Raw genomic sequence first — 21,881 nt, forward strand, 5'->3', positions numbered from 1 at the left:
CCGTCGTTTTTGCGTCGGGAGTTAAAAACAAACTAAGGGCCTGTTTCAGTATCTCCAGTCAAAGCAATCTTACAGATATAAAATAAGACGCTCTCTTTCGTCTTGTAGATGAAATAAAAAGATAGTTATTCTTTTATCTGCCAGATAGCTTTACCTGGAGATTATGGAATTCCTAACATACTATTTCCAGATAAAACGTAGATCTTTCCTAGATAATTGTGTGATTAATTACTCGTGGGTACTTGTTAATAGTGGCATCAATTATTCTAGAACAAAGTCCACGTGCATGGCGCTCAAATTGTCCTTATCAAATTGAATGCAAACCGTGCACATAATGCTAGCTAGTAATTATCACCGGTTCCCTGGATATGCGTTAACTCGACGTAACTGAGGCGCACAACACAATTATCGACTTATTAACACCTACTTGGCAACAAATTTGCGGCGATTTTTTTTCTTATTATTCTAGTTAGACAATAGACAAGACTAATTTATATGCGAGTATCTAAGTAAAGAAGGAAGTTGCCTGTTGGAAATATTGTCTGTATGGGCATTTTAGTATTATACGCAGCATCTCACAATCACAAAACAAATTAGTCTTGTCTATTGTCTAACTAGAATAATAAGAAAAAAAATCGCCGCAAATTTGTTGCCAAGTAGGTGTTAATAAGTCGAAGCATATATGCTAGTTAAGTACTAGGCAAAGAGAATCGAATATGTAGAGAATTACCTACTGTCAAAGTATGTATAGTCGCAGTGCATAAACTGCAATTTCTCGATACAGGATTAAAACTTTTGAACTCAGTTTTGACAATTTGGCCCATATTAACTTGATGTGTTAAAATGTGTAGCGATGTAGCGCCATCTAGACAACCGTACACTTTTCTTGATGTTACGTTTTTTTTCTTAGACTTTATCTGTTTATAAGGAGTTAATATGTACATGTCTTTGGTACTGGGTAATCATCTTCTACGACCGTAAGTGTGTCACAAAACTACCGAGTGCGGTGGTAATTAAGCCAAACCATTCATGAGTCCTCTGTAATAGCTAAGGGCAGCGACTTATAATTCTTATAAACACAGCTTAGACATAATCACAAATTAGTAGGTACTAGGGTGTAGTCCTCATATTAGTAGTCAGGTAGGTACCAGGTAGTCAGTACCTAATTAAATTAACCGAAACGTTTGATATAACAATATGTATAGTATAGACAGATTCCACCCGATCTAAGTCGCCCGCAAGTTTTGCGGTGTGTTCCTGTTCGTCCCCGCCCCACGTACTTGTAGGTACGCATTAAAAAGGTAGTACGTAGAAACGAAACGAGCTACATATTAATTTCATACAAACTGTGGGAAAATGCTACTGTCAATGCCAATTAACTTTTTATTTACCTTAATTTTTTTTCGATCCGCGTTCCCCCTAATAAATGAACATAAGTTGAGTAACAACACATTTATCATCCTATAAAGGTGAATAGAGGTATATGGCGATAAGCAATGCTTATCCACCTAGGTAAAAAAAAAGTATTACTTCATAAACCATTTATTAAAAATATACAAAACATTTTATAACCATAATTTTTAAACTAACCGAATAACATAACCGTCGAATTCTTCTACCTAGAGTATAATTATAATAAGAACTATGCTAAGTACAATATTGACCGTGATCCCTGCGTAAAAAGCTGTAAAGTATTTATAATATTTGTTGAGTAATAGTTTTCGTGAGTCAAACACCATTGCATGATTGGAATACTCCTAGGTGACGTCTTATGAATAATACTACACATTACACTTATACCAATCAGCTTTACAAAGATAGGAAAAGGCAAGCCAGCCAGGGCAAGACACTCGGTACAAATTTTTATAAGTGGCAAAAACTAATGGAAACTTCGGTTTTTGTATCTCTTGATACTTACATCTGAGGCACAGATATATATTATATCTCAAAGTAAGTATATTCAGATAGTAAAAAATCATTTATAAATATTTAAAAAATTAATTTGATGGTTTGCGCAATAACTACAATATTATATCATTTCAGATCTTGAATATATAATGATTTTAATTATTAACAATTTGGTCTAAGTAGAATGACACATGTATGTTATATAAATTGTTAAAATGCGTCACGAATAAACCTTTTAAACTGGAATGTCTTGTACAGCTAAAAAAACAGTTCTGTAGTTCATAAGTCAGTAAATTATTTGCATATAATATCAGTTCATGATTTGTCTCATTTTGGCAATACCATATACATATATCACATTGGCTATCACAATTTAAATAATCTGATTGTAACAAGGCACTTGGTTTTATTTGGATGTCAAAATGGAAATCTTAAAACACAATTTGTCATGGTATATGAAGTTTTAAAAATGAACAGTTTTAAATAGATTTGAGCAATTTAAATAAGTTGGCGACAGAGTCACAACTTTCTCTATACTACGTTTTCATTATTATCTAACGCGACATCTTTGTCATACGATTATTACGTCAAATCATGTCGACCCCAGGCAAAATGTCCTTATAATCAAAGTCGGGGAGTCGATTTTGGGAGAATATCCCCCTTTTAAAATAAAGTTAAATTTTTATTTCATTCATTTCAGTACACATTCCACGATCATTATCACATGCTTAAAAATTGGTAACATCCCTATTCATTCTTACTTCTATAATTGTTTCTTTCTTTAGTTTCATTTATTATCTCAATTTATAAATAACGACGTCTTTAAACGAATCTTCATAACCTCGTATCGGACACGGAGCTGCTCTTAAAAGATGTTTATTTTTATACAAAATCAGTAATGAAGTCTAATTTTACTACATCTGGAGTTCTCGAGCAAAGGTTGCCACAGCTTTCATGGCATCATTTGGTCGAGAACTGGAGACGATACATACAAGCTACTTCAAGTCATAGGATAATCTACTAGAGTAGGTATCTACTAGAGAGTGGAGCAGCTTATCTGGTGGACTTGAGCTTCCAGCGCAGGAAGAGGAAGGCGGAGATGCGCAGCACGAGGAAGATGGCGCACAGCGCCGCCACGTCCAGCCAGATGTCCGCGTCCAGCATGTCCAGCTCCTCCAGCGTCGTCTTGGGGTTCTTGAAGTGGCAGTACGACTGCGGACACAATACGAGTTTTACTTGTTGCATGATACATATTTCACTGGGCTACGGTTTTATTACTTTATGAAGTAAAGCCTGAAATATATGATGATGTTGCGGATTTTTTTTTCATACTAAACTGAACTATCACTCCATACATCAGAATAACAGCGCCCTCTTAACAATAGTCATATATTTCTGGTCAGGCTGATATAGATTAGTGTGATGACACACAGAAGAAAGATATAAGGCTCGAGATATCTTTTGAGGCCGGTCAGAATAAAGAAAGTGTTTTGCTTTTATCGTGTTAAAAAGTTGTATCATAGGTCATAAGGCAGATAAAAATGAAAGTCATCCAATTAGTATATCAAGACATAAAAAGAGATCATTGGCGACAAACTTGTTTCATAGCGCCTATTATGCTTCTCGATCGAAGAACAGTAATAAGTACTCACCTGAGTGCACTTGAGCTTCTCCCGGTCGAAGGAATAGGTCGCTAACGCGGTGCCCTCAAAACCGTATCGGATGTATGAGAGATATGTGATCCAGCGCAGGTACACGGGGATAGCATTAAACGACACGAAGAACCCGCTGAACAGCAGGAACGGCACCGACATGACCGGAGCCAGGAACACGCCGTTCTGAAACCAACCAATGTTTGTTTATTGACATTTTATTTCGCAATAAAAATATGTGCCACGGACTATCTTTAACCGTAGACGGAAAGTAAAAAATGAGTTGTTTCTTTGTTCTTATTTACTGACGAGTTTTGTTTATCACAAGTAATCTGTTTCTGCTTCAGCGCTTACGACGTAAAAACCATACTTTAGTACGCCGAATTTTGATACCAAGTAGCGCGGCTACTGCGCGTTGTAACAGTTACCTGCACGTTCATAGCGGCGCCGACCACGAGCCCCACGCTCTGCGCCACGAAGGAGATGAGCAGGCACGACGTCAGGAACATGGAGAAGCGGAACCACTCCAGCGGCTGCGACGTCAGCAGGTACACTATCACCACGTAGATCACGCAGAATATTGCCTGCCGAACATTATATAGGTTGAAATAGATATCATACACGAAAGAAAAAGCGACAAGGCCCACTCCGGGTCTTCAGCTTACGCGGCGAACGTCTTTACCACTAGACCACCCGCCCACCGTGGTACCCGACGAAATTATACTGATAAGGCTAGGCGCCTTTTGACCAACTCTAACGGCCCAGCCACGACATTGATCTAAGCGCGGCAGCGGTGAGCGGCAGCCATACGTGCGAATGAAAAGTTCCATCGCTGTGTCTCGCTTCAATGTATGGCCGCCGCTCACCGCTGCCGCGCTTAGACCAATGTCGTGGCTGAGCCGTAAGGGCGAGCAATTAGTGCTTGCACCTCCTATATGAATCCTTTGCAGGATTACGATATAGCGAGAGAGATGGTGCAATTTCAATTATTTTATGAATATCGACTACCAAATGCTACGTTTGGATGTTGTGCGTGCTAGGGGTCGTTTAACACGGATTACTTGCTCAATGTCAAAAATCCGTTGATTGAGAGATGCTTAAAGGGTAACAAGTAGCTGTACATAGCGTTATACAGGCGGTGCACAATATGCGACACGGTAATAGTCAAAAGTCGACGTTTGACAATTAAATGACCACAAAAAATATGTCGCAACGTAGCGCATACAGCATCTATAAAAGTAAAGGTCACGATTTATTTTAAAAACTTACAGATTCATGCTTTCCCGTCGTGTACAATAGGCGTGGAGTTTAATGTGTTAATCGTATCAAATGTATCGATGTTTTGCCACACAGTATGGGATAAGGGAAAGAATGAGTAGGTTACACACGCTGTTCCAGCTGCAACTATTTACGACTATTTATTAAGTACTAAATAAATTACCTGGAATGGTATATCGGAGACAGTGATGGCCAGGTAATAGGAGCGCAGCGAGTACCAGCGATTAAAATGCTCTTTCACTAGCACGGGCATCTCCAGGGGGACTGAAAACAAGGAATATTCAAAGTTAAAAATCCAATTAAAAAGTAGTTTCAATAACTTTATAGCACACCAATTTTGTGACAGTCATAAACGTCAAATGATACGCATATAGCTACAGGACAATGTCAGCATGAGTGCACAGATCCTACCAACCGCGAATACTCATGCCTGATTACGAGTCTCCTAAATGACTCGAAACATGTCGCAACATAACGTGAGTAGAGCCGTTTATTTAAATACTTGCATATATCTCACGAAAGTTTACCGTCTATAATGTCACCATTCGTGGCATTCGTGCATTGTGACAAGATTTACGATGACGCATCCACCTGATATACTGATAGTACGCGTGGTGTTGAAAGGTAAACACGTCAACTGCCAGGCGGCATAATGTTGTGTGATATGATATATTATACAGCATACTGTAAATTTTGTTCCTTTTTCTGGTTTGATAAGTAACATTGTTATTCAGCGTCAATATTTCCTTGTAACTGGGAATAAACGGCGAAGTGTCACTGTCGGGCGACAATAGGCTAGTTTCCAACTAGTCAAATCAGCTTCTTTTTAAGAACTGTCAAAACGATTTGCTAATATGGAATTACTATGAAACACTGAGGAGTGACATCACGGTCAATTCATTTACTTATATATCTTTCTCTTTGACTTATGAAACAATTAATTTTGTTTAAAGTAACTACTATCCATATTTTTCTTTTAATTATGTGGTGCATTATTTCGTGCTGCATAAAATATTTTATTTTAAGTATAGGAAACTAGTCTATTGTCACTGTTGTGAACTAGTCCCCAGGTGAAGGTTGGTGGCAGTGAAGGTACTCACAGCTGAGGATGGTGATGGTCATGGAGGTGTACATGAGGAACAGCATGTTGAAGAACAGGAAGCCGAGGTTGGAGAGCACCTTGGCGCCGTCGTTGCCGATGTTGTAGTACAGCGCGCCGATCAGCAGGCCCACCAGCACGTGCGCGAACAGACGCAGGTACATCAGCGTCTGTCAAATCAAGACTTATTGTTAAGCACTAGTAGAATGTTTCGATCATAAATCATTATCCCAGCATTTGCAGCCTGGGGTCCGCTTTTAATTGGTACGAGCCGGAGCTCGAACCCGCGACCTCCGGATTGTAAGTCGCATGCTCTCATTTTATGATTGGTATGAAATTTAATAAATTATTGTAAATGAAGTCCCTATATTCTTGCATGAAGTAGTCAGTTAAATTGGGTTCGTAGACTAGCAATGAGTTACCCAGTCTCGACGACTGAAGAGCAGCGTCCGCTTGAGCACGACCCAGAACTGCGTGAGCTCGGACGTGGCGTAGCGGCGCGGGGACAAGTCGCCGCCCAGCAGCGCCGCTTCCGTGTTATCCTGTTTCTCCAGCTCCATCTGTACTACCAGCGGTTCGCCTGGAAATATTTTACGTACATTTACTATAAAAACAATTTTTTCAATTCTGACTACACGGCGTAAGGGACAAAATAGCTAAAGGCTCAAAGATCACAATTACTTAAATTGCTCTTTTTGTTCTATTAACCCATTTACTCCTACATTGGCTTGGCGACTTGGGTACATCTGACCTTACTGAGTTGCGACGTCTAGTTCTATGTTTTTACGGTACTTACACCGGTACCAACAAGAGTATTAAAAAACCCATGAACTCTCAAAAATGGGCGTTATGCATGCCTTCTCTGTTTTTAAAGTATAGTTTTCCCTTTACTAATTGAAAATTTAATGATTTCTTTATACTTAATAACACATACAAATGTACGAGTACCCATCCTAGTTTGGGCATCTATTTTCGCCTCATTTGTATTAAAATATAGTTAGTACGAAACACGTAAATTTACATAATGATTAGTGATGAATTCATTAAAATGGAATATTACTGTTACGCAATAATAGTACAGATCTAATAATACCGATGATTAAATGATAGTTCAAGCGCGGATTGAAGTGAGCAAAAACAACTTCACAACAGGAAGTATCCTCGGCGACAACCTTCGCCCTTAGATAGCGCCATATCAATATGCTTGTTTGTATTGAAATCAGTTCATCGGTGTGATACAAATATCGGTTAAGAAATATTATATGTATACGAATAATCAGTAATCACTATAATGCATATAGTAAGTAGCTCAATCAAACAGTCGATGAATTTGTTCTGCTTAGCCTTAACTCCGCATGTTCTAACTGATTCCACCAATATATTTCTAAATAATTGGCTTTTCGACTAAATAACCCCTCTGAAACCATCGTATTTTCTATCTTTATACTTTAACCAACTTTTAAACTTGCATAAAACGTTCGTGCTTTTCCGTGAAAATACGTTGTTGGTGAAACATTTTGCACTACACCTGTAAAAGAATGCCCACTAACTAGTACACCTAAGAACAATGTTTTCGCATGTTATTGGTTTTTGGTTATTAGTATTACGGCATTGACAGTACCCATGTAAAAAAGTAGCTTTACCAGCTATTCGAACTACAGGTCAACTAGACAAATTAGTAATACGTATTCAGACCGGAAACATACTATCAAGTACATGCCAAGGCTCTTGTATTTAAATTATTTTAGTAATTTTTTCGCGATTAATAACTAGTCGATCTTGAGTCGGGCGAGCATTTTTATGTAAATTCTATTGTGATGACGTGATGACGTAAGTAATACAAGGTCGCGATTTAATCTGATACATTAACCTAAGCCACTTAAGGTGAACAAGAAAGTAGGCCATACTGATATGTTTAAGGGAAATAAAATCGAGATAACACAAATAAAAATTGATCAACACCCGATACGTGTACACATATACGTACATATTTAGCGAAATCACTTTATGTAGATGTGCATACAGAGTGTATTTTTATAGTACAATTAATTGTATAGTGCCGCGTTCATGACGTCATCGTGTATCGATCCCCGGCGGCCAAATTACAGAGCTAATATACCCCCTCAAAGTAAAGACAAGCATAAGAAACTATACATTATGTTCCTGGCCATTCCTTACTCTATGAGATTTAGCAGGTAGACAGGTACATTACGATTCAACTGCGGAAAACATGAAATTCGAAACGAGTGGTAATAAATTAAAACACAACCGAAAAGAGTGCATGTTTTAAATCGACTCAAGTTACGAACGCGTGTCTTACGATATTTTGCAGAACATAGGGCCTTTTGAAGTTTCGAAATGACAAGTAATGTACCGCTCTGCGGGGAAAAAGCATTTTCTCAAACATGCAATGAAATATTGTCTTTACGTTCCTTAAAATGGGCTGGGAAATATCGCTTTTTGGGCGCAATAACTCGAGAGGACTGTAAAGGGATTTCAGAGCCTGCAAAGTAACTTTTTTTTATAAAATATTGTCCTTTAGAGCATTTTTTTTTATTTCATTGTATGTTTGAAAAACACTATACATGCCTCGGCGTGAAAACGGATTCCGCCACGTATTTCCGGCCTCGCTCGCACGCTCGCTCGGCCGTATATAAAATCCTCATTTTCCCGGCCTCTGATGTAATGTACTATTTATGCACTGTAAATATAAATGCTAAATGCTTGTATTGGCAGGGGTCACAAACCTTTTCCTTTACCGATCTCATTAGCCGCGTACTGCAAGATCCCGTTCTGCAAGTGCCCCGCGCCGGCGCCGTTGGACCCGTTGGATTTCTCCTCTCTGAACTTCTCTTGCACTTGGGACAGGTCGTTCTTGTTCCACTCCGCGTTGAGAGAGTTCGCCATGTCTTCTTTGTTGTTGAGGTTGGGAAGTTTCGCTTCAGGGAAGGGTTGGCCGTTCCTAGAAATGTAAACAAAAAATTTAAACTATACGTCTTGCAGAGGAAAGAAGTAGGGGAAAGTGGGGTAAAACCGGGACCTTAAGGAAAAAAAATAATAAAAAAATTATTATTAGAAAAATAAACAATATTTAATAGCCTCTGCTTAATTTATTTAATTGACAACATATTTATTAGGTGAAAACACTGTTAGCATTATCACACGTAGAATAACACAATCAACTTCAAATCTCACTATTTTACGTTTTTGCCCCATGGGTAGTCCAAAGTCGGGTATACCCGGTTTTGGAACAGCTGCTATACCCGATATTACCCCGGCAACGATAGCAATGGACCTCGTCAAGATCTTCAAGTTTCATTTTCATTGATTGCTCACTCCAAGATTGTCGTGTTGCAGTTATTTTATAATTTTGCGGCATTTTCTTTAGATCTGTAACAATTATTTAAATTATATAAAATCAAAACACCTGACTCAGTTACTTGTACAAAACCGGGTACTACCCGGTATTACCCCGTACGGTTTTGACCCAAACGCACCTACAAGAAACTAAAAAATCCACTAATCTAAAAAGATGTTGCAATAACAATCAAAGTTATGTTTGTTCAAATGTACAATATACTTAATCGTATAAAAAATACAAATGGTACTTACCTCAACGTACGAAAGATTAGTCTGCTTATGAATTCCATGAAATTTTAGATCAAACACTACTAAAAACTTTTTTCTCTAATTATTTTTACACACCGGCACGCACGCCTTCTAACTTTTGTTGAAAAACTAACCAAGATGGCTGACAGCTGTCACCAAAGCACGCGTAAATTTGAATCGATCTAAGTAGCCATACTACCACGTCCCGGTTTTACCCCCATACCCGGTTTTGGACTAATCTCCCCTACGATTCAGTTAGTTATATCAAAGAGGATCGAGTATTATAGAGAATTACTGTCGAAGTAAAATGTGTAATCACAGTGCATAGACTGCCATTTCTTGACACAGGCTTGAAACTTTCGAACCTCAGTTTTGACAATTTGGACCATATTCTTAGCTTGATATGTTTTAAAATATCAAATATTAATAATAGCGCCATCTAGCTGAGCGTACCCCAAAGGTGTAATGCCATCTAGGTCACCGTACCTTTTTCTGTATGGTACTGAGGTACGTTTTTTTCTTAGACTTTATCTGTCTATACATATATATATATATATATATATATATATATATATATATATATATATATATATATATATATATATATATATGTCTTTGGTTATATCTTTTAAATGTCATAATCATTAATTTCAACAGGCTTACTACAAGACTTATTATATCTTAATTACTTTTCTAGAAGAGATTCATCCAATAGACAATAAGAACTAGATGTCATATACAGCATCTTCATCGTTCGCAATTGACTCCAACAGCGATAGCTGACAGTCTGTCTGTTAATCTGTGTACTGATAGCCAAGGATTATGTCAATTGTGAAGGTAAGCATATACAGCCACGTATACATATTTATCTTAGGGCCCATTTAGACGGTACGAGAACTCGCATACGAGTTTTATTACATTGCGGTATTTGATGGTTGTGCCAAATTTTATGTACCCTCAAAAGCCCGCAATGCAACTAGAATAGCATGCGAGTTCGCACGCCGTCTAAATCAGGCCTTAATGTTAGTATATGACATTGCTACCTGATGTCGTGTTTGCCGTTGTCGATGGCGCGCACGAGCTTGCCGGTGTGGTCGCCGTACTCGCCGCACGACACCTCGATGATGAACGACGCGGGGTTGTGGTACGACGGGCACTGCAGGTCCAGACTGCCTAGCCATGACACTGCGATATCAAACAAAATTTTATTTAGCTACCGGATTTCAGATGTCAAGTATGGATGACACGCGTTTATTTCAAAAGTAATGGATAAAAACAAAAACAATTACGAGCATTTTCAGAATGTGGGACACCCCATTTAGCGAAAGTTGTTAACAAAAATTAACTCACTGTCAGTTTCGTGACGATAATTAAGCATGAAATTTGTATAAAAATATTGTTTTTGTGTTAATAACATAAACTTTAAGCGATAATCTACATTCAGAATGTGAAAAAAGTAAATTTTTAGACATATTTTATGCTTAACTGTCGTCACAAAACTGACAGGGAGTTAATTTTTGCTAACAACTTTCGCCAATTGGGGTGTCCCAAATTGTGAAAATGCCCTAACCCTATCTTGTTATGGATAAAAAAGGAACTCTAATGATCTAAATTTACGTACCTAATTTCCCCGTGCTACCCTGATACACGCATTGTCCATCGGCCAGAGTGTACAGGTGATCAAACATTTCAAACAGTCTAGCGGACGGCTGATGGATCGTGCATATAATAGTTCTGCCTCCGCTCGCCAGCGTCTTGAGCAGGGATATGCATTGGAAACACGAGGAGCTGTCGAGGCCCGAGGTGGGCTCGTCGAAGAACATGATGGGCGGGTTGTTGACCAGCTCCAGGGCGATGGAGAGACGCTTCTTCTGTCCTCCGGAGAGATTCGATGTCATGGTCTTGTGGTGCTCCGCCAGACCGAGCGTCTCGAGGATCTCTTGGATCTGGAAGCGATGACGTAACTATGAATACGCGTCCTTAGCAGGTGGACTTGTATATCTGCCTACGACATAAGGTAAGAGTAAGAAGTCCGAAGTTTGGCATAATATTTTTCATTTGGAATATTTTCAATTTCATTGCAATATTTTGCAAGTAAAAACCAGACTCGAACTAAAGTTTTAGAATGTACTATGTATGTATTGTCAAAAATACTGCGATATTTTCCTGCTACTTGATTCAGAGACGGAAAACATCGTAAGGAATCCTCACAAATGAGTCAATCTTAAAATGCTTAAGACAATGTGAAGAATATTCATGGTGCGTACGCCTGTCTTATTATGCATGATCGGCACGAAACCAGTTTCAACAGTAAAATACCCAATTACTTTCGGCGTAGGCTAGCAACTCGAGTAACGAGGACGTGACATCAAAGTTTTAGGTATTGTTATAAGGATATGACATGACAGTTGCGTATTTTGGTACCGGTACTTTATCATCGTCTACATATTGTAGACTTGGAACGTGAAAGCAACAATATTTCTAAGAAAAAGTTATTTATTGTGTTTGTGTTAAACTGAAGTTGTAGGTCATTTAACTTTTCATCTTTTTTTGCCTTGTTAGTTGTTGTTTGTATTTTAAACGAATATAATTAACATGAGCATGGTTTGTGATAGAGACATATGTTCAACATTACACGTCAACACGAGCTAATAAAATTAAGTTCATTTAATAATAGGTAATTAAATAACTATGTCGAGAATTATTTTCTAACTAAGTCGAAACACAAGGATAAAGCAACACAAATATTGACTCCACAATTGTTTTTCTTTCGTTACAACGCTTTAACCCAATTGAGATAGCTACTAATTACTGATGCGATTTCCGACTGCGGCGCCAGTATGATGGCATTGATGGCCATATAATAATACTGCTTGTAATACCTTACACAGATCGAAGAATCTAACTTTTTACTTCCCGTTTGGCAGCTTTAGAGATGGTAGTAGATGGATGTCTGGTTGCGGAGGAGACCGGCACAGCTCCCTCGACCATCATAGTGTTGGTTGTCCTGCATGACAAATCACAACTTTGCCATGGTATGTACCTGCTTAACGCTTGGATTTTGGTCAGCCTTAAAGTTAGCAGAAGCAGAAGGCAGTTAGAACACGAAAGCCACAAGTATAGCCTTAAAATGTAGCAATATCTTCCATGATAAAACATGAGAGCTTACGCCGTTCACTGATATGCGTCTTTCTAACACTTACCACTTCGGATTTGTCTGCCCTAGAATTGTCATCTTAAGCGCGGTGGCGACCGCCATAGCCTCCTCAACCGTCAGGTTGCCGTGCAGCTGGTTGTATTACAAGACGTATTACGAAAGTTTGTAGAACACGCCGTTCACGAATATGCAACTTTCTGGCCTCTAGACATCATACGAGTCTATACTTTGCACTTACCACTTCAGATTTGTCAGCCCTGGAAGTGGCAGAAGGCAGCTCAAGCGCGGTGGCGATCGCCATAGCCTCCTCAACCGTCAGGTTGCCGTGCAGCTGGTTGTATTACAAGACGTAGCACGAAAGTTTGTAGAACACGCCGTTCACGCATATGCAACTTTCTGGCCTCTAGACATCATACGAGTCCATACTTTGCACTTACCACTTCGGATTTGTCAGCCCTAGAAGTGGCAGAAGGCAGCTTGAGCGCGGTGGCGACCGCCATAGCCTCCTCGACGGTCAGGTTGCCGTGCAGCTGGTTGTCTTGCATGATGTAGCACGACAGCTTGCGGAAGCTCGATAGGTTCCGCTCCATGCCGTTCACTGTGATACTGCCTTCCATTCCTGACGTCCTGGTGACAAAAATAATATGTTGAGAACATATTTAGGAGTAAGATACAGCAGGGCAAATCTCGACTGGGGGGCAAATGTAACTGGTCCATTTTTTCCATGTCTTATAATGTTTGCATTATTAAATAGACTGTCCAGTCCACCGGTGTTATATGATAGGCGTGTTCAGTGGATACATGTAGAACTCAACATCATAGTGTAATAAAATGGATGGAACGAAAAATGGATTTAGTTACAATTACCGCCCAGTCGAAATTTGCCCCGTTGTACCTTATTACAGCATTGATGATGAAGAGAATACAGTTTAATTTGCGGTTCAGTATCGTGACATTAAAAGGATAATTTGAAAAAATACTTCTGATATATAGGTACTACTATTGTTGATTGTACCTATTACGATGAACATTAGATCCCTAAACCCCATATCAATCATGTCATAGTTCCCTCATAAAGCATCCTTGTAGTAGAGTTAAATTTCAAAAATTATGATTTTTATTCAAATGTTAGGTATGTTAGTAAATATGTATATTTATTTTAAAAAATATCTACATCCAATAAACACGTGACAGCTCCGTCAAATAAAAATTAACTGTCATAGCGATCAACATTCGACGCGAAAAGTAGGTACCTATTGTGTTAAATACAACAGAATTGATCAAACTTTTTTTGTGTATCTTGTAATGTGCTGTCTCGTGTTAATTTTTTTTTGTTTTTTTTTTTTTACTTGATAAGTACCTATTTTATATTGACCGATAAGCTGAGATAAATCGATGTAGGTGAGAAATTGAGAATCGATCTTTTCGATGCCTTATCCGCCAAGGGTAAAGATTATTCGTATGGCTTTGTTTCATTAGAAAATGTTTCCAACAGCAAATTCAACCGTGGTGAAAATTAACTTTTATAGAGCAATTTTTATTATGATTTTTTTTAGGAATCGGAGTACAAACTTGCCTGTGGCAACTAAGGAATAAACCGTATCTCATCTGTAGGTATTATTAGGTGTCTATCAGATTGAAATGCAGTACCTAGTAACACGAATAATTTATTTGTCCGACTAATAAAGTAATAACGCATTGGGTGAATCCACGTAAAAGTAACGTGAGTCACGACTTCATTGAGTGTTTATTTGAACTATATCTGCAAATGAAAGGTTCTATGCATATATCGGGAAAGTAACACTTATTTAGACATAGATTATCACTTGAATTTGCATCGTGAATAAATGGAACATGCCATAAAATCGTGACTCAAGTTAGGCCGTTTTCACATTATCCGATCCGATATCGGACGTCGGAAGGACTTCAATAGAAAAAATCCAAGATGGCGCCTGTAATGTATGGGATATCGGTCCGACATCCGATATCGGATCGGATAGTGTGAAAACGCACTTACTCTTGCCGCGAATTGACCCATTAAAAGCTACGAAAGTAGAAGGATTCATACATTCCTTTATGTTAAAGATGTTTTCATAATATTTGGATTAACTACAATGAGTACAATGTCCTGGCATTGACAAGACTACAACAAGTCGGATTTCTGCGAAGGAATTCTAACGATTATGAGATTTATGAGGCTTCCACAGTTTGTCATTACAAAGCCTGCACAGTGGTCCTAGCACATGATTGTTTCGAGAGTATGTCGCCGCAAGATAGACTACCCGTCCGTATATCATTAATACGGTTAGAAGAAGACATGTCATCTATCTCGCGGCGACATACTCTCGCGCAATCATGTGCTAGGCCTACAGATTGCATTACATGGTTAAGCTCCTATACCTATAGTTTAGGATAAAAAATGAACATGTAACACTGGTTTTAGACATAGTAAGCAGCGCCGCTAGTTAACGGTAGTAAAGCAAAGCCAAAATTATTTATGAATGTCCGAATCACTCGTCTGTTATGGCTAAATACTGCGACTATGAAACAAAGGTAGTGTTTTAACAATGTATTAAGCTTTTTAAATATAACTAGAGGATGAGCACATACTTGTGGTTTTGTGGTTTTGGAAAACCATCGAGAAACAAAGGACCACAGAAATCAAAACGCTTTATATATATGTAGTATGTTCATATTTTCATTTAGTCGTACTTATTCGTTATAATTATTTAAAGTGTGGCTAATAACAAAATACATAATGCTAAGTTAGAGCTAGACTATCAAACTAAGGAAATCGATCGATCGACTTTGATCCGTAACTCGTATCTACGTCTATATGCTATAGTAATCATCGTTTGACCGATCTACCTGGAGCATCATTGTTCCACTTGGCTTTTACTGCGAGTTATAGCGTCTTCATAAGTTTCCACTGTATTGGTGTAGTGGCATAATTCAAGAATCTATCTGTAATTACTTATTTAGTGTAGCGAGGGTAGTGCCATCCCTTTGAACATAACCCCAAAGACAGCATATATTATATTATACTATAGAATCAGGGGTACTTATTCTGCCGCCATGTATTAAAAATGTCCATAGTCGCGTACAATGTACATAAGTACGTTTTATATTAGCGTCGTGCATATTGCACTACAGTCGGGCGCAGCAGTGGCGCCCGCGGCCGGTTTTCCGATGAGCTGCAACTGACCGCGTGACCTGGTTCGCTCGAGCCACTTGATAACGATAGATCCGGTTTGTGGAGCCACTGTCCTTACTACATCACATACTGTCGCATCACCTTCTAACTCAAACTAACAAAACAATTGCTTTTACGAGTCAATTATGATAAGTGTGGGTACCGTGAGCTTTTAGGACGTTACTCGATAGCGTAAACGTCACGGATAAATCGGATAATGTATTTTTTTTTTAGTTTGGGGGCGCTGTTCACTGTTTTAACCGCCGCCCCATATCCACCGCACCTTCCGCCCCAAGGAAGGTGGTTCTCAATTCGTCTGTATTTTTTTTAATGTTTGTTCCACGACATCTCCACGTTACTGAACCGATTTTGATTTTTTTTTATACATTCAGTATATACATACAGATTGGTCCTGGAGAAATCGAGGGAACTCCTCAAATCTTAAAGGCATACATATGGTGAATTTTGTGTTTTTAAAGATTACCTATACACATTTCTACGAGTACCTACATAATCCAACATTCGCAAGTACCTTTCACCAGAACCCCAAAAGCAGCGGTTTTTTTTTTCTTAAAAATTATTCCATACAATAACTTAATGTATTACGCTATCGAGTAACCATAACAATAATAGCCATAAATGGATTCATAAGTAAAATTCATAGATACGACGTCAAACAATCAATCCATACTAATATTAAAAATGGGAAATTGTGTGTGTCTGTTTGTTTGTCCGTCCTTCACGGCAACACGGAGCGACGAATTGACGAATAAGTGGAGATAGTTGAAGGGACGGAGAGTGACATAGGCTACTTTTAGTCTCTTTCTAACGCGAGCGAAGCCGCGGGCAAAAGCTAGTGCTACTATATAGTTAGTGTCAAAATATCCTAAATATTAATAGACTTGGAACCAATAACTCAAAACAAACTTAAATCTTAGAGCTAGTTGCATAAACGTCACGCAGCAGAAGTGTATGGAATTTCCCATACAAAATAAAATAACGAACGCTAAATTTGGTAACAGACAGTTTGATGCAACCGACCCTTAGTCTCTTACTTATTCATTTCAAGAGTTAAATAGATACAAAAATATTTTACTTAAACCGCTAATACGTGATTATGAACTGTCATTAGTCATACTCATAACTCAACCTAATAATTAAATTACCGTCGCTTAACATAGAAACAAAAGGTGATCTAATAAGTACCTACTACTACTAAATAAGTACCTACTTAAGAATCCATTTGCAATTAGTAATTTAACCTATAACTCCGCTAAGCCGGACGTTCCATGGCAACTTGAACTCTGATCGTCTAGCAAACAACAAGTAGGTAATCAACAGAAACGTCATCGTTTCAATAATAATACTATCAAGTTACTACACCTACTTGCTACATGTAAAATACTATGAATCTTTGAGTGCAAAATAGTTTTAAGCAAACGGTATGATTAAAGTTTAGTATGTATACATATTTACTAAATAAAAATTATATCCCCACATATCTCTTGTCAATCCTGTTGTTAAACATAATAAACATGTCGGTCTAAACAGTTTCCAACTTTCCAGTCACTCTTCCGTTTTACATAAAAATGCGTTTTTTTTTGTTTATGTAATAGACGCAATAGCCATATCAATCATACCTTTTCTATTAGGCCTTTCTAGGCCAGTTTTCACACAGATACATATACTATAGAGGCATCTTTCTACATAAATGTAAATCAACATAGTGATAGCGAATATAACCGCACGTGCAAGTGAATGAATATGCAGTTGCATAACGGGGAGTAGTTTGAAACAGATGTGTGAGATTGTATTGAGTAATGGAAAGCATGTATAAATAAGTCATGTATTATAATACATATAATTCATCCATTTATGTGACACGACTATTCACGTCTTTAGCTAATAGTTCAGTAAACAGAGTTACGTAAATGTATGCAGTAATAAAGTCGGCTATGATGGTTAGGATAATTTCTATTTCGCGCATGGCCGTGTTGTAAAAACGCTGAGAATTACGAGTGAACGATTGAAACGTGCAATATGGCAACCGGCTAGGCTGTGGTGTGCGGTAAGGGCAGCAGCGGACAGATAAAGGCGATCAGGGGTTAAAGGCCAAAGTCGTGGACAATGTGAATAGTGAAGATATTATAGTCAGTACGGACGAACTCACACAATGTCCAAACACGGGAATGTTATCATAATGACAATGTTCTATGTAGATGCCCTAGCTGTCACTAGGGAAGACAGTCCAGCAATTTTATGGTAGCTTCTGAATTTAGGACGATTTGCCAATAAAGAGTGTCGAATTATGATTTTTGTTTTAAATAAAATTGAGGTCAGGAACAAAAAAGCTATTGATTGTTTAACAATAAACCTACATTAATATACGCTTTAAGACATTACAGGTAAACTCATTTATGGAGTTAGCTTCTCATTGCTTCTGCCTTAAACCGCATCCTGTGCAGTTGACGCAAATCGGCAAACTAGTACGTCGGCAGCACCGCCCAGCTCCTCAGCTAGTGTCGAGACTGTCGAGACACTCGAGTGGTTTGAGAGGTGAGGCTTCATGCAGTTTACATTCTTGCCAAATTTAACCACTTACGCTTGGAGGATAGACGAAACAAAACTTCAACAGTATAAACATTATTATCTCTATACCAGCTGTACATCACTTATGTTATGTATCAGCAATTCCCGTCAACTTTGTACAATGCCACGTCAGCAAATTTTAATTGATCCTATTTTGTTACCAACATTTAGTAATATAATTCGACTTTCGTAAGATATATACAGGATAATTGTTATAATTAAGAAAATATAGATACTAGAGAACCTTAATGACGAAATAAAACTTAATAAAATCTCAATTCATCAACAAAATCTTGGTAACAAAATAGGAATTAATAAAAACAAATTTAACTTTTCCCTTAATTTTTGTACAAAGTTGACGGGAATTGCTGGTATAACTAATACAGTCATTCCCTTATTCCCGAAATTTAGTATAAATTGTGACGTATCCCTCGAATAATATTTATTTCATTTATGGTTATCTTATATATATCTTATCTACGTTGAGTTTCTACTTTTATTAGAAGACAAATTACTAAATCACACAGCGTTGAAGTGTCTATAAGATACTTTTTACTGCTTGGTATTTAAACTTTTTCGATTTTTTAATTTATGTATTTAACAACTGAACGTATTCAGGCATACACATTACACACACAAAGCAAAGACTATGCGTGTCTACCTCACAGAATATTCGCCAATGTCAAATCCAACTACAACTTGCGTTATCCTTCACTTTTGAAATAAAATAATAAGTTGATACAATAAGGTCAAGTTAGCAAATTATACAGTATCCATTTTGAATCATTTACACTTTTAGTTTATCTCTTTAGCTTAATAGAATTGTTTGCAGACGTTTCTAATTGATACAAAATTAATGTAGTGTCCAATGTTAGTATTCCATACTTTCAATACCTTTCTTAGTTCACGTACACCAATTTTGTTCGTGAATCGCAATAAGATATACTAGGTACAACTGTGGTATCAAAGTCTGATACACTGATACGTAACGGTATGTAGGTACTAAATAGGTACCTATAACAATCATGTGTCATTTAATGATGTACACCTAATATTTTAAACAGGTTGTTATATTGGGTTGGCACAAAAGTAATGACACACTCTACAAAACTCTATACATTTCCTTTCTTAAGTTAATTGTTTTCGATAATATTCTAGTATGTTGTAGAACATTCTAGGTACTTCTAATGTGAGGGTATATAAAGCCGCCCTCATGATTTTTCTAGTTAGATTGAAATAAAATGGACGAGCGACAAGTTCGAACACTTTACTTATACGAGTACTTGTTAGGCCACAGTGCGCGGGCTGCGGCTGATAATATCAACACTGCATTAGGCGCTGGAAGTACAAGCCATGCCACGGTGTCCAGATGGTTTGACCGTTTTAAATCAGGAGACAGGAGCCTTGAAAGTCAGTCACACCCAGGGCGACCACCTGCATTCAATGATGACGATTTACGCCGCGAACTACAGTCGAATCCTGATGCTACTACTCGTGAATTAGCGGAAGCACTTAACTGCAGTCACCACGATGTGGAATACCATCTGCATGAGCTTGGGTATCGAAAAGTTTTGGCTCGATGGGTACCGCACATCCGACGCCAGTCGTGCAGTCCGTGTCGCCATCTGTCAATCACTTTTGCTGCGACCCCGACGTAAAGAGTTTTTGACTGATCTGGTTACGGGAGATGAATCATGGATTTATTATGAGAACGATACACGTCGTGCTTTTTGGCTGCCTCGAGAAGAAACGCCACCAACTCAACCGAAGCTGAGTCAAAAGAACCGGTTAAAAGTTTTGCTTTGTTGTTTCTGGGACTCGCAAGGCATGCTGTTTCATGAACTATTACACAATGAAACTGTAAACGCTAACAAATATTCAACACAGCTCACCGAACTATCTTCTGCTATCAAGAAAAAACGACGAAGACGAGCCACTGTAATTTTACTACATGATAACGCTCGACCTCATGTCGCATCTACCGTTCGCCAACAGTTGCAGAAACCCCAAGGGCTGGGAGACGATACCCCACCCACCTTATTCTCCAGACCTCGCACCATCAGACTTTCATTTGTTTAGAGCCCTGAAACGACATTTGCGGGGTAAACAATTCAATGATTTCCATGATGTACAGGTGGAGTTGAACAACTTTTTCGAGGCACAGCCATCAGAGTTCTGGGCGAAAGGCATCCAAACTTTGCCGGATCGTTGGCAAGAAGTCATAGATGCTAATGGTGATTACATCATCGACTAAGCTTTTTGTATTGTAATAATAATAAAAAATATAAAACGTAAACCAAGTGTCTCATTACTTTTGTGCCAACCCAATATCAATGATAATCTTACTTGTATCCTGTGAGTATGTTGAGCAGCGTGGACTTGCCGGCGCCGGACGGTCCCATGATGGCCGTCAGCTCGCCCGACCGCAGCCGCCCCGACACAGACTTCAGGATTGTCTTCACATCTGCAAAAACAAACAAATATTTAAACGGACGCACACGCACCTCAACTATGAGACGAATCTCTCAAGCCAACTCAAAGTCACCACATCCCGTAGCAATTTATGGGAAAGCAACCGCTGGATTCTATTGTGTCAACGTTGACATTACAAGTATTACTATTTACTACTCGCACTGGTGGAATATTGGAATATTTATAAAAAAAGGTTTAAAAGTTGAACCTGGACTGTTACACTATGTAATGGAGTAAGATGCTACTCAATTACGCAGCTCAAATCGAGGTATTTTAAATGTAAACTTGTACATATGTCTGGTGACCACGGCCTCTTTCTATACGCTTCATAATGTGGTGTTTCAGGTGTCTGTTTAGTCTGTGAACGGTCTATATTAACTAAGGAAACCTGACCGGTGCTCGAATTCGCGGGAATTGTGGCGCGAAGGATCGACTGCACGACTGTTGCGTGCGACGAAAAAAATGATATTTTTATGTAAATCTTATAATCTTCTATTGAGAGGCGTGTTAAAACTGTCAGAGTATATAATAATGTTCCGAGTGGCGCTTTTCACAAATTCTAAATCTGAAAATACGAGTATACATACTTCATAATTTAAACAGTGTCACAAGTACCGAGACTATAATTATTACTCAATCCGAAACCGGGAAATGTACCTAATGCTAATAAAAATACGAGGTTAGACTAGATGAGTTGGAGACCTAGACAGAGAAAGTAAATGTTCTACTAACCAGTATGAAATAAGTCAATAATCATATTATATGTTATAGTACTGTTACCCAGTACTGATATGACAGGGTATCTGCATACGTTTCGAAATGGCATAAAGGGTGTCCGTGACCACAACAAGTGACCTTATGCGCACTATTACCCTTATTAACTGAAGTTCAAAATTAAGGTAAAATAAAAGGCTCTTACTATAT

At 38.3% G+C, this 21,881-nt stretch overlaps 1 protein-coding gene across 2 annotated transcripts in view; it reads right to left on the reverse strand.

The window, feature by feature from the left end:
- Positions 1 to 1,526: 1,526 nt before the first annotated feature.
- The window catches only part of LOC125226023 (ATP-binding cassette subfamily G member 4), a 39,369-nt gene continuing 19,014 nt past the window's right edge, over positions 1,527 to 21,881 (reverse strand). For both annotated transcript variants that reach the window (XM_048129852.1, XM_048129843.1), the window contains 11 exons: positions 20,832 to 20,949; positions 13,141 to 13,330; positions 11,168 to 11,492; positions 10,590 to 10,731; positions 8,685 to 8,899; positions 6,360 to 6,517; positions 5,939 to 6,107; positions 5,002 to 5,102; positions 3,989 to 4,144; positions 3,561 to 3,746; positions 1,527 to 3,120 (listed from right to left, as the gene is read on the reverse strand). In XM_048129852.1, the coding sequence (XP_047985809.1) occupies positions 2,962 to 3,120; positions 3,561 to 3,746; positions 3,989 to 4,144; positions 5,002 to 5,102; positions 5,939 to 6,107; positions 6,360 to 6,517; positions 8,685 to 8,899; positions 10,590 to 10,731; positions 11,168 to 11,492; positions 13,141 to 13,330; positions 20,832 to 20,949 (1,919 nt within the window). In that variant the 3' untranslated portion in view covers positions 1,527 to 2,961. The remainder of the gene's footprint in view (positions 3,121 to 3,560; positions 3,747 to 3,988; positions 4,145 to 5,001; positions 5,103 to 5,938; positions 6,108 to 6,359; positions 6,518 to 8,684; positions 8,900 to 10,589; positions 10,732 to 11,167; positions 11,493 to 13,140; positions 13,331 to 20,831; positions 20,950 to 21,881) is intronic.

This window comes from Leguminivora glycinivorella, chromosome 1 (assembly GCF_023078275.1).
Source record: "Leguminivora glycinivorella isolate SPB_JAAS2020 chromosome 1, LegGlyc_1.1, whole genome shotgun sequence".
Taxonomy (NCBI): Eukaryota; Metazoa; Arthropoda; class Insecta; order Lepidoptera; family Tortricidae; genus Leguminivora; species Leguminivora glycinivorella.